Source organism: Falco cherrug, chromosome 5, assembly GCF_023634085.1.
Source record: "Falco cherrug isolate bFalChe1 chromosome 5, bFalChe1.pri, whole genome shotgun sequence".
Taxonomy (NCBI): domain Eukaryota; kingdom Metazoa; phylum Chordata; class Aves; order Falconiformes; family Falconidae; genus Falco; species Falco cherrug.
The window spans coordinates 20,334,014-20,347,956 of record NC_073701.1 but is presented as its reverse complement, the minus strand read 5'-3'; the positions used below and the strand labels follow the sequence as shown (position 1 = coordinate 20,347,956).

General features: G+C 35.4%; 1 protein-coding gene across 2 annotated transcripts in view; it reads left to right on the top strand.

Moving 5' to 3' along the window:
- The window catches only part of AEBP2 (AE binding protein 2), a 51,939-nt gene extending 38,338 nt beyond the window's left edge, over positions 1-13,601 (top strand). Inside the window, exons 6-9 of one of the 2 annotated variants that reach the window (XM_055711743.1) lie at positions 6,150-6,217; positions 9,799-9,912; positions 10,168-10,234; positions 11,516-13,601. In XM_055711743.1, the coding sequence (XP_055567718.1) occupies positions 6,150-6,217; positions 9,799-9,912; positions 10,168-10,222 (237 nt within the window). In that variant the 3' untranslated portion in view covers positions 10,223-10,234; positions 11,516-13,601. The remainder of the gene's footprint in view (positions 1-6,149; positions 6,218-9,798; positions 9,913-10,167; positions 10,235-11,515) is intronic. The other variant, XM_055711744.1, reaches the window with a different exon arrangement.
- Positions 13,602-13,943: the final 342 nt, after the last annotated feature.

Genomic DNA, 13,943 nt, shown 5'->3' with positions numbered 1-13,943 from the left:
TGTGAGAAAAGCAGATTCTCTTCCAATTCACAGCTTGCTTTTAATCTGAAAGGTTATCCAGACAGACTGCTCGGTTGTGGAAGTTCACCTCTGGCTATTGGAATAATTTATAAGGAGATGGAATTAGTGAGGAATGTGCTCTAAAACTGCTTCGAACTAACTTGGAGGAAGTGGTGAAAATCCTTTTAGCTCATCCATGCATGTGTCACTTGAGATGGTAGGGGGTTGATTAGATCTGAAATTGCTAAGACCTCAGCTGTGGGAAATGTTGTACCAATGGGATAACTGTTCTAAGATTCCAGCCTTATACTGCTACCCTATTTTAGTGTGCTGCTGATGTTGTGTGGGCTTGTGCTGGACATCAGCTATATTGAAGACACTCAGCCTAAAATCTGCTTTAAAAAGAAAAGGTAGAATAGAAGCAGTCTTGTGGATGTACACTGTTAGCTCATGGTCACCTCAGATGCAAACACATTTTGCGTAACTTATAAGCATTAGGACGTTGAGTTTGAATGGTGACTGGCTAAATAGCCTAATAATACAGTTTGTGTGGTCCACCTTCAGGTGAAGAAAAAATGCGTAATTATCAGGGGCATTAATTTAAAAGGTGAAAAACATGAACACAGCCTTGCTGTCTGAAAACTCGCATAAATGATGTAGGGTTTTTTTTTTAATGCAGCATAAGAATAGTGTCAGCACAATGCAGCATTTTACAGGATGGATATTGTAGTGAAAAATCACTAATGCGAAGAATTTCTGAGCAGTCACTATACATAGCTTTCATCTGCTACGGAAAGGCGCTCCTTTTTTTAATGTACATGTATATTTTTTAAACCCATCCTTTTTAATTATAGATATGGAAAGCTGTAGAATGAAGTTGTCAATAAAGCCTTTTTGAAGAAATGTTTTTTGCCATCCAGAGTTTACCTTTTACTTCATTATAATTTTTTTCTGCCCAGTTTGGGTTTTTTTTGTAATTGGAGTCAAATTCTTGGTACTTCGATTCTCTGAATTTTCAGATGGAAAAAGTCAAACTTTTCCATTTAACCCAAAGAATAGTAGACATTACACTGATTAAAAAATCCAGCTTATAGATTACTCTGTCCTCTGTGGCCCCCTCTCCCACCTTCAGCTCTTTGAAATGGCTAGAATTAATTCTCTAATATATTTGAATACTAAACTGTTCTTCACTGGTTTTAGCTTTTAGATACTTCAGTTTACTGATCACATATTAATACTAGTTACATGTGATTTTGAAATCCTAAAACTCTGAAACATGGTGAGTGAATAAAAGTAAGATGATGCATACCAATTTAAAGGGTGACATTTTTTTCTTTTCCAGAAGAGGTCAGCAGAACTCCATTTCTGATTTGAGACAAGTTTGATGCACATTTCCTTCACAGAGAAATTCAAATTGATTTCCACCCCCTAGCCACCCTTATTTATTTTTTTTTTTCCCGGGACAGTGCATGAAATGTAAAGAACGTAGTAAGAGATTTTTCAAACAAAGCTTTACTGAGCATACATCTACTGGCTGAATGATATTTTAAAATTAAAAACTTAAGTGGACTTACGTTCCTTGCACAACCATTTTAAGTCTTCAGAGCACCGTTACTGCAGATATGCTAGATTTCCTCCATGTCATTTTAAACTTTTGCAGACTTGACCATAAAACTCTGATTACTAGTGTCAAAATAGCAAATAATATTTTTAAGTTGCTTTTCCGCAAAATTTTTGCAATTTTCGATTTGTCTGCATCATAGCTGTGTTTCTGACTCGAGCCTGCCTAGTATGTGGTCAAATTTTCATTGCACTATTGTGATAAAACTGCATGGTTTTTTTCACCTTTTTATAAAAACTTTTTTAAATTGACCATTTCAAAATACATTGGGAAAAAGCAATAGATGCCATATTTCTTTTGTCTCCTGACAGAAAGCTAAAATACTGCTTTTTAATATTAAATAAAAATTGACTTGTTCCATATATGGAGAGAGGATCTTTCATCCCAGTCAAAAACAAGTGAATTGCTCAGATTTTGAGTATTGATTATTTAGTTGAGACAAGATAAGCCAATGGTACGGGCAAGAAATCTGCAAAATGCACATTGGATGCAAGTGTATCTGTGCAAAAGCATCCTAGCCATAACTTTAATACCTTACTTGTATTATATATGTTTAACTTCTTTGTTATGAAAAATTCTGATTTTATTTTCCACTGCTAAAATTTACTTTCTCTTTCTATTAAACTTCTGCATGTGTGAGAGAGCTGGTTCAAGCCCTGAGTTTAGCACTGACTGCTTGAAGGTGTTACGAGGGCTCTAGAATAAGGTCGGTGGTAGCTGTAGCGGTATAATTCAGGTCTACCTGAATTGCCCTAAATTTTGTACCCCAAATCTCTTTTACACATCAGTATTTCGTTATTTTATTTTTTATAAATATCTCTTCTCAGTGTGGTGATGGTGAGACAAGAGAGTCTTAAATTTTTTACTGCATATTCTTGAAAATGAGGAATTGTTAATGTCATACTTTTTTACCCCCACCCCCCCACCCCCCCCCCCTCGGAGAATGCAGGTGATGTTGGGTGGCTCTCACAGAGCTCTATGAGGTTCTGGAATCACCATATCTTATACTGTAAATTGCTGTAGAAGCAGTGCTATTGATCGTGTGATAGAGGGACAGCAACTTCAGCTTTAACCAGTACTTATATGTAATAAGCGTCTGTGACTTGTGTATTTTGTATGGTTTCCTAGTTTCTGTTCTTCAAGATTTAGATAGGATGAAGAGCAGTTTGTGGTGACTAACTTCTTCCTTGTGATTTGGTTGTAACTAGTTTACTGTGTCGATATTGTAACATTTTAAAATGTCACAAATTTTTGAGTATGTGATATCCTTGATGCTTGCATTACATGAGAGAGCCTATGCATCTCCTTAACACTTGTAGGTTAATTTGAGAATGAACTGGACTGTACAAGAAAATGTATGGTTTTGAATGGGAAGGCTGGTGAGAACTGAGTTTTATTTGCACTGTAAATTGACCTTTGACTTAACTTTATATGGTTCCAGGCTCAGGTGTTCCAGCCTGCAGCAAAGAAATTGAGTTTGCAGAAGCAGCAGCTGGGTTCTGGGCAAAGGCTAAAACTTACAAATTGGAAGGGATTGGAGGAGTGCTTTAGAAATCTTTGTTTAAAAAGGTTTTCATCCCTGCTCCAAATTCAGTAAAAGGATGTATCCTGGTGTGGGTATGGTTTGAAACTTATGAGGAAAAGTCTTAGCAATGTTTTGCATGCCCAAATTTAAGAGCCTTATAGTAAACTTTAATTCAAGAGTCAATTAAACTTTGTCTAATTGGCAAAAATTAATAAAAAAAGGATTTTTTTACTGTCAATTATCTACAGTGTTGCACTACAACATCCTATTGCAGTTCTTGCAGGGATCATTCCTTCAGTTTATCTTGAATTGCCAGACAGCAAAGCAGATTTTTTCATTCTGCCTTCCAATCCCATTTCCAGATGAATTGTGAATATATATTCACATATATAGGAGAGGTCCTAAAACTGGGGCTAGCTGATGGGAACTTTCTCCTTTTGGAAGAACTGAACGGTGTGTTACTGTACTTTGTTTATTGCTTCTCTAATCTTAGGCCATTGGATGGCCTTTTCCATACCATATGACAACTTGGTTTAAAACCTTCTAGTGTAAGACTTCAGGTTTTTTGTTGTGTGGTTTTGAGTTTTGGGGTTTTTTTGTTTGTTTGTTTGTTTTAAAAACCTCACTATCACTGCGGTGGGTTGACCTTGACTGAATGCCAGGTGACCACCAAGCTGCTCTATCATTCACCTCCTTAGCTGGACAGGACAGAAAATATAACTAAAGGCTCATGGGTTGAGATTAGGACAGGGAGAGATCACTTGCCAATTACTGCCACAGGCAAAACGGGCTCAACTCAGGGAGCTTAATTTATTGCCAATCAAATCAGAGTAGGGTACTGAGAAATAAAACTAAATATTAAAAAAACTTCCCCCCACCCCTTCCTCCTTTCTGGGCTCAGCTTCACTCTCAATTTCTCTACGTCCTGTCCCTCTGAGCAGTGTAAGGGGACAGGGAATGGGGGTTGCCATCAGTTCATCACACATAGTCTCTTCTGCTCCTTCCTCCTGATAGTTTTCCCCTGCTTCAGTGTGGGGACCCTCTTCACGGGAGAGTGAGACAGTTCTCCGTGAACTTCTCCACTGAACTGTAGAACTGTAGTTCTTCACAAACTGCTCCAGCGTGGGCCCCTTCCATGGGGTGCAGTCCTTCAGGAACAGACTGCTCCAGCGTGGGTCCCCCGTCAGGACCGCCTGCTTCACCATGGTCTTCACGGGCTGCAGGGGAATCTTTGCTCTGGTGCCGGGAGCACCTTCTCCTTTCTTCACTGACCTTGGTGTCTGCAGGGTTGTTGCTTTCACAGATTCTAACTCCTCTTTCCCAGCTACTCTTGTACAGCAAATTTTCCTCCTCCTTAAATATGTTATCCCAGAGGTGCTACCACCATTGCTGATGGGCTTGGCTTTGACCATCTTGGAGCCAGCTGGCACTGGCTCTGTTGGACATAGGGGAGGCTTCTAGCAGCTTCTCAAAACCTTGCTGTGCAAACCCAGTTCTCATCTACAAGCATATTGATACGATACCTTCAGGTATCTCAAACATATCTGTATTAATAATCTGGCGATTTAATCCATGGATGCATCTCTCTGCATCATTTTTGCTTAGAGGATCATTGCGTAGTTGTAAAAATAAAACTTTAAACAAGTTTGTGAATTCTTTGAAATGTCATGACTAAGTATACTTTACCGTGATACTCAGTTGTGGGAAGTTGCTTTGGCTGATGCAGATTATGGACTTCAGTATTTAAGTTCTGAATGCTACATTTTAATTAGTCTTTTTCATAAAGAATGCTTGCCACCATTTGGTATTTCTGTGCTTCAGAGGTTCTCTAGTAAACTTTTTGGAGTTTACAGTATCTGCAGTGGCTGTGTATAGAATCTTTCAAAGATTTAATTACCATTTTATGCTCATATGCACAGAAGGTGGGGGAGTTGGTGTTTGAAGCAAATAGGAAAATTTGTATGAAGTATTCTAACATGTAGTAAAGAGGTTGAGGGTAAATCAGTAGAAGAGGAAGCAAACAGCTTTTCCCTGTTTTTCCAGGTACTGTAAATCTTTATGATACCTTTTGAATGCCAGTGTTAAAGAATATATTTGTGCCAGAATGAACAGATTTCTTTTTTTATACTTCCTCTGTGTGTATTTCTAACTTTATCTTTGTTAAAGGCAGGAGTCTTTATGTGTAGGACCCTGAAGTTAGACTTCATTCTCTGTGAGAGTGTCTTATGTGCTGGTCTACTGTGAGCTAGTATGAGAAACTATAAGGGACTTCTCACTTTTTGTCTGGGACCTTAGCAGTGGAGCACCTGTGTTCTGTTTAAACTCTTACCTATTGCTGACATGTCTTTGACACGTCATTTGATTTGTCATTCATACAACGATGTATCAAGTATGCTCACTAGTAGTGTTAAGGGTCACTGGTATGTACGCATTAAACAATCTCTGTAAACCTGTGAGTTCTTCCAAGCAGCCTTTGCTGTTGTGTCATTCAGTGTGTTGTTTAGGTATTGAAGAGGAATGAGTAAAGGTTGCCTAGGAAGTTATATGTATGATGTGTCAAGATGTCAAAATATTTGTCAGAGAATTTATTCTTATGCCATGTTATAATTAAACTATAAGCTGCATCAGTTCTTGCATCTTCTGTAGATATGTTGTGGAACAACATGAGCATATCTGTAGAGGAGAGTATGTTCTTCAAAGCTTTTGAAGTAGCTGCTTAAAAATTTGTATTATTTAAAAGGAAAGCTGACTACTTACAGGATGTATTTTTTTTTTTTCCCAGGGACCACTCAGTAGAAAAATATTACAGGAAAATGTTAAGCCTTGCCAAGAATGGCTTGAGTAGTGATACGTACATTCTACTATATCTAGAGTTAATACACCATTTCAGAGAGTAAAAAAGTTTGCTTTTTATGAATGTTCAGTTGAACATGAAGAACAACAATATTTGAGCAAAAGATCTGCAGAGTTGGTTTTAATTATGATTTATGTAATTATTATCAGGTAATAGCTAAAAGAAAAGAAGATTCTGGAAAAATAAAACTCTTGCTTCATTGGACGCCAGAGGACATGTGAGTATGTTGCTAGTGATACAGGATTTAAATGGGGAAGGATTTACAGTGGGGTAAACGAGCTGTCACTAAATTATGTTATGCCTTTGAATATTTAAATTAAAGTTCATATTTTTAAAAATGCATTTTAAAGAGTAATGTAGAATTTTAAAAAACAATAAGCAGTGCTTTGATTTTTTTTTTTTTTACTTTAGCTTTCAAGTCTTTAGACTCTGATACCAGTTCAGGTAAATCTGAAGATGTATTTTTAATGCATTTTCTCAGAATGGGTATTAATAACAAGGTTCTCTGTTATTGATGTTCAGGTTGGTTTTGCCAGCTGTATATATACAGAAATTTGTCACTAAGACAGCTTTGTTTTACCCACTGTTTCATCATGATCCTGAAATACTTTCAGGTACTGAAAAATGTACCGTCATCAGTGTAACAGTAGAACTACAAGAATCTTTGCTTAGGTGCCACAATTTTAACAGTGTAACAGCTACAGCTGGTCCCTTTAAGGTACCCATCCCATGTTGCTGCTTCTTTGGGCTCTCCCACTGAAGCTTAGAATACACTTTCAGCATGTTTGGCTGCTTTTTTTCTCCTGGTTTTTCGAAGTTCTGCCTTGTTCCTTCTGTGCAATGCAGGATGAAGGCACTGCCCTCAGGTAGGCTTGGGACTTATGGAGTAGTAAGTGTACTTCAGAAATCATTTTTCTACTACTTTGAAATAGCTAAGATACCATCTCTTTCTTCTGAAGCTTTTACAACAAGGAGATCGTTCAGATTCAGTGCTGTTTTTAAGTGGCTGTGTGGGACAGTGATGAAAAGCCTTAACATAACAGAAATTTACCTTGGCTTTGGTCAAGTGGTTTAAATTACTTAGTTTTGTAGTGTCCCAAATTATTCATTTACAGTAATGTGAACTTGGCAGTGTGAATCTATTATAACTTTTATTTGCAGAGGGCTAAGGCTGCTGTTTATCTTTGGCATTTTGATGCAATTTTAAAGTGTCTGTAACTTTTGCTGTTCACTGCAGCACTTGTAGACTGCAAGTTTCAATTCAACTTGCAAGAAGATAACTGAAATATTCTAGTAAAATGTGTAGGGTTTTGGGATTTTTTTAGGACAGCTGGTAATACTTCATGTAACAGCATTCTGAAGTTACTAAAATATTATAGGTAAAGATAGTTAATTGCATTTTAAGATAAAAAACACTAAAAACATAAAACACTGGGAACATACAGAGTACTTTTTGTCCTTTATACAGAGTTGAATGAGTTTTTTTGATCATGCAGATGAATACAATATTAGAATCTCTGCATCAGAGAAGACAAGTTATTCAGTAATGTTAAGACATCCCTGACAGAATGTGATTTGGTCAGTCAGGTCAAAGGAATAATGTATTTTATATTGATGTATTTCTTGCATCTTGATTGGGTTAGGTAGAGGGTATATTTCCTGCACTGAGTTACATAGTTTTGAATTATTGAGTATTCAGTAGATTCAATTCCATCAGTTATTGCAGTTAAGAACAGCAAATGCAAGGTATCATGTCATCAGTCTTATGCAGTGAACGTACTCGCGCTTCAGAAGAGTTGAATGCAGTCATGGTGATTACTTTCTGTTCTGCTGAGCTGTTCATCAGTCTTTCAGATGGACCTAGTCATAATTTTAACTTTTTCTGTGCTGAGTCATTTTGTGAAACTGTTTAACTGCTCAGGTTATCTGTACATTAAGTAATTTTTCAGGAAAAGTGAATACCAGTCTTTAAGCCATTTCCTCTACAAGAGGGAAATAACTTTTAAATTAGAGCAGGAATTTATTCTTTGTGCCAGTACTACTTAGCTTAATTAGTTGTCTTTATGTATATTTCAAATAGTCTTTGCATGTGAAAAGTTTTCTTATTTGCTGTTTGTGGTGTTCTGCATCTTCAGCATATAGCTTCTACTAAAAATGTCTTTCAAATGTTATTTGTCAAAAACCTGATTTTGACTTTAAAAAAAAAAAAGTCTTATTGTTTTTCACCTGTCATGATCCGTATTAAACCTTAGCATATTGCCTCCTGAGTGTTTTGGTGTCGTCCCCTCCATTTTTTTTCTTTTTTCTTCCATCTTCATCTGAAAAGGGAAAGGTATTATTGGAGTAACTCCTTTTCCTACCAGGATAAAAGTTTTCAGTTTCATTTCAATTTTTGGATGGATTACCCAAAAATTTGATTTTGAATTGCAGCTAACTTTTATTGCTGAAAAATCGAGATTCAGTTTAATAATTTGCAAAAGTCTCTAAAATTGCATATAGTGTTATATAGTGTTGGTCAAGGAAGGAACTGTTTCATTTAAATAGTCTTAAATGTTGGGTTGCTCGATTTGAATTTTGTTTCAGAATGTTAGAATTCTCAGCTACAAACTTAAACTTTTTTCCCTAACCTGAAATTACTTTTTGACTCTTGTGTCATGTACACAAAAAAAACCCCAACCACCAACAAAAAACCCCAAACAAAAACAAAACAAGCACCATTCCCACCACTCCCCCACCCCCCCAGCCTCCAAACAAACAAAACCCACACATGCAAAAAAACCCAACAAAAATCTCCCAGATTTTATGTGGGATTTCAGGAGGTTGTTGGGTTTTGGGTTGGTTTTTTATGCTTTTTTTTGGGTGGGTGTGGGTTTTTTTCTATGTTTTCCAGTAGTGGAAGCAAAATGGATCACTTGTGTTTTCTGCATGGCCTTGGTCATTGCTGACTTTTAGGAAGGAGACAGGGAAGTAAGATACTGATAACCTATGCAAGCCCAGTACCTCTCTTAACAATGTGTCACCTGAAAACCTCAGCAAGGCCTTAAAAACACAATGTACTTTCAGTAAAAGAAGCAATAATGCAATAAAGCCACTCTGAAGTAGGCATGTTTGGTTTCAAAGAATTAAAGTACAGAACATAGCTCAATTGTGTGTTATCTGCCTCTCTCTTCCCCAAGTTTCACTGCAAGTGACACTGAAAGAACAATTATTTTTATTGTGTGAAGACCAAGTTTTATTCCATCTCACAATGGGAACTGTTACATAGCCAGAATATTTTGTGGTGATTGCCTGGATTTCCTCAGAATATAATCAAACTATTAACTTTGGCAGAGTTGGAGCATATTGACATTGAAAGCTTTGAACTTGGAGCAAGCAAATTAGTGTAACTTGAAGCTCAGCGCCTGCAGTATATCCTGGCCTTTACTTTTTGACAACATCCAAGTATTTATGCCCAGTAAAATAAAGTGTTTTCAAAGAACTGGGTTTTTTCCTGCTATTCATTTTCACATTAAATTGGAGAGTGTAGTGCCATTATCATTGTATGTTTGGTTTAGTATCCTTCTGGAATAATCTAAGTTCTGTTTAGTATCTTTTTCACACTGAGAACTTGGAAAAACTTTGAAGTTCATTGTGTAAAGACTGGCTGTCTTTTCCTCAGGCCAGTGCAAATGCTTTTTAACCAGTGAAATGTGAAGATTACTTTAAAAAAATCATATGTACTAGTTTACCGCATAATTTTATGGTAAGAAAAACAGTTGATCTTTTTTGAATATTTTTATTTTATTTATTTATTCATAGTCTGCCTGATGTGTGGGTAAATGAAAGTGAGCGACATCAGTTAAAAACTAAAGTAGTTCATTTATCAAAACTACCAAAAGATACTGCCTTGCTTCTGGACCCGAACATATACAGGTAACGTCCTAATTTTGAATCTCTTAAATATAGTCTTAAGCCTCACTTAACTTTTTGACGTTGGAATATCAGGATTGCTAATACATTATACACTAGACCAGGGAGCCTCAATCCTGTCAGCGTCCAGGAGTTAAGTTCTGAGGTCTTAAGTTGTTTCAGAATTACTTTACTACTTGAACTGAACTCTAGTTACTGAGAAACGGGGAATGTGTGTATTTACCAAGTGTATTTTACTTTTTTGTGCTTGGTGTACAGAAATTCTAGTAAAGGAGGTACATACAGTGGAATCCTGAAAGATCACTTCTGTTAAGATCACATACTGGTTTGTATACCAATTTTTTTAAAGTCCAAATTTATCTTTACATATTTTATATTCAACTGTAATACATGCAGTATTACCTTGAAATCTGTACTTGTATCCAAGTACTGTTATTTTTTAATACAAGATTCTATAGAGGGGGACAGAAGGGGACAGTACGTCACTTGTCTTTAAGCTGCATTCACATTTGTGTTTTTAGGACTTCAGATTGGCTTCTAATACATGTTGTTTCTAATAATTCCCTGATTTCCCCACCCACCCACCTTTATTAGTGCGCTCACATAATTGTCAGTACCCACAGTTCTGTGTGTGTACAGTTCTTAAAGGTAATCTGAAATGCTTAATTCACTCTAAAGTTTTTGAACATCCAGAGATACATATTTATGGGTTTCTATTAAAAATTCATGAAAATGGGTCAGAAAAAAAGAGTTTTTTCTGCCGTAACAGAAGTTCGATGTTCCTGTGTTTCTTCTTTAATATCCAGTGACCTAGGATGGTCTAAAGGAGTAACTAGAACACTAATCTGAGGTCTCAGTATATGATAAGCCTTTCAGTTCACCTTTAATATTCAGTGTATTTCACTAATCAAATTAATGAAACCTTGGTTTACAATATGAAAATAAATCATCATACTGTATCTGCTATCTTTGCAAATACAAGTGTTTAAAATACTTTAGTATATGAACAACTGATGTTAATCATAAATCATAAAAATGGTATGAGGAAATTGGATTGTGTCTTTTAAAACTGCTTAACACAGTGACTTTTATAATCTGATTTAGGTGTTAATTTTTGTATTGTTTACTTTTGCAGAACTTGATAGATTAGTTTGATTTGAAAAGGAAAAAAAAATAACCTTTCAAAATAAAAATGTAATCTTTGGGATTAAGTCTTTGGAGAAAAATGAGCAACCCTTTCTCTCTCTCCCAAATAAAATTAAAGTCCTATCACATGATACTGCACTAGACTTTTAACAGTACAGAGCAGTGTATAATTAAGAAGAGCTTTGGGGTGAACTGTGGGAGGTCAAAGAAAGTTGAAGATTAAAATTTTGCAAGGGGAAAAAGTGGTTAAAGAAATTCAGTGACAGCTATTAATGTCACGCTAAAATGATGACTCCAACGGCAAATTTGAATTATCTGAAGTGTATGCTAATATGGGATCATCTAAAATGGCTTTCAGTTTTAATAAAATTAAACTAGATTCTATACAGTCATGATTTCATAGTGTATTCTGGCTGACTTTCAGGGTCTTTATGTAAAACTGTACTATCTTCTTTTACAGAACAATGCCCCAGAAGAGGTTGAAGAGGTAAAAACCAAGCAAGTGGGGACACCTGCAGTCTTAGTCACTGACAATGGATTTAGAAATAAAGTTGCACATTAGTCAAATCCCATCCTTTTTTTTTTTCTTTTTCTTAGATAAATATTTATGCTTAGTGTAAACATTCTGTGAATGAAGTTGATGCTTCCGTGGAATATATTAATATATTACTGTATATCCACATTTTCATGGAATGGTACAGTGGGAGACTGAGCAAACACTCTTCTGGCAACTTAGTGGAACAACTGAAAGGCTTTGCATGCTTGCTTCTTTAAGCTGCTTTTTTCTTTAGTGAATACAGTAGTTTATATTTGATGAAAAGAAAAAGTAACCATCACCATTTACTCACAATTCCCAGGAGAACTGTCAACAAGCTATTAGGCTTCTTGTCAATGTTAACTAAATATAACACACGCCAGACAATAAACAGCTACCGAGGGATTATCCTGTTGCCCTTTGAGTATGGTGGATAGTAATCATTTGTCATTTGTAATCTCGTGTCCTTTTGCAGATCCCTAAAATATGTTGGATTATAATATTTAAACGAATGTTGATGGAATGCTTGTCTTTTCCAATCAACTATGAATACATATAGTACGGTTTAAAGATGTTAAGAGTGTTGCAGTATGTCTGACCCCCTTTTCAGGAGTAGTATAGTATGTTAAGATCTGCTTTTATGTGATCCGTATCAATGGACGGGTTTTGAAAAACCTCTACTTAAGCAGTTAGTGTTATTGGTGTTTTGTTTTACTTTTTTGGCCCTTTAGGATCCCCGTTCACTTGTAAAGTATACTTTTTTTATTTGGCCTGATGTTTTCTAGATGTAAAGAAAATGGTATTTTTGAAAAAAAAATAATCTAGAAATTCAATCCTTTATGCACCAAAGTTGGCTTTGAAAAGGAAAGTAAAATCATTTTCTTGCTTAATAAGCAAGAAGCCATGGATTTTTTTTAACTGACAAATAGAGATGCGTCTAACCTGTTTAGTCTTTGTATGGAGACAAAAATGTTGCATATAGATAATAGGACATTGCTTGTAAATATTTCAGCAGATTTGTAATATATTTTTATATTATGAAATGTACTGTAGATGTTTTTCTAGAGGCATGAAAGTTAAAATGTATATATTATGGTAGAAATAATATTGAAGGATATTGTAATTCACTAGTGCTGCCAGAAGAATTGTTTTAAAAAAGCACCTTCCTTAACAATAAAAAAACCCTTCTTTTACATACCTAAGGGACTATATACTACTGTTAATATCTGTTGTAAGAACAAAAATACATTGAACATCCTTCCCAGAAATCTTAGAGGGATGAATAGTACCCATAGTTAATTCATGGCGCTCCTTTCTAATAGTAAACACAAAATTAGTTTTTTCCTTACTATTGGAAGGAACTAATATGTAAAATTTGTATGGATATATGCAGTCAAACTGCAGAGTTAGTCCTCCTTGTTGGGGAGGAATTTACTACAGTGAAACTAATAACCAGCAGTTTTTACACTAAATTTTTATTAAATAGAATAAAACTTAAAGTAACCCTTTGGTTGCAGAAGTGAGCATATCCTAATATAATACAAATGCATTCTGCATTGGTACTGACACGAGAGCCTTGCTTAGCTCCAGTGGGTTAAAAATGTTACTTATATACACACAAAAAAAAAATCTTATCAAACGAAATAAAGTGCAGATTAAAAGCACCACTAATATAAGATGTTCTGGAATGGTTGTTTAATAAGGGTATTATTCATAAAATCTGTAGTGATGTGACTTTATTTTTGAAAAAATGCAGTGTTTTGGTTTTATTTTTTTTTGCTTGAGCACTTCACCTACTGCTTTTTCTGTACCTATAAAGTAATCCGTAATCTTTGTTTCTTTTTTGAATTTGTTATAAAATTGCCAAATAGAAGTGTTTCAGATATAGTTTGTATTTGTATTTTTTTAATTTTATTGCTTCATGAGTTTCTTGTAAGTCATTTATAATTGACAGATGATTGTAGACCTTGCCTGAGTATTTTTTCTAATAAAACAAAGCAAACAAACCTCATTAGCTTCAAAAGTGTAAGATTTCAATGAAGTTTTCAAAGATAAATATAAAAATGTCACTATCGCATTATTTACTCTGTACATAGTAACAGGCATATCTTTAAAAAAAAGGGAATTAATGGATTCAAGTCATGTATTGTTCATGTAAACAAAGGCTCTTTCTTGGGTTTGAGAAAAGTATTATCTGATGTTCTCATGGTACAGCTTCTACCTTGGAAGGAAAAATCAGTTTAAATTCAAAACATCTGTGAACAAATGGATATGTTGGAGTTAATTGAAGGTTCCATAGTAGTCAACAGGTAAGTGGACTGCTGGCTGCTTTTACCTTGAAGTTATCAAACTG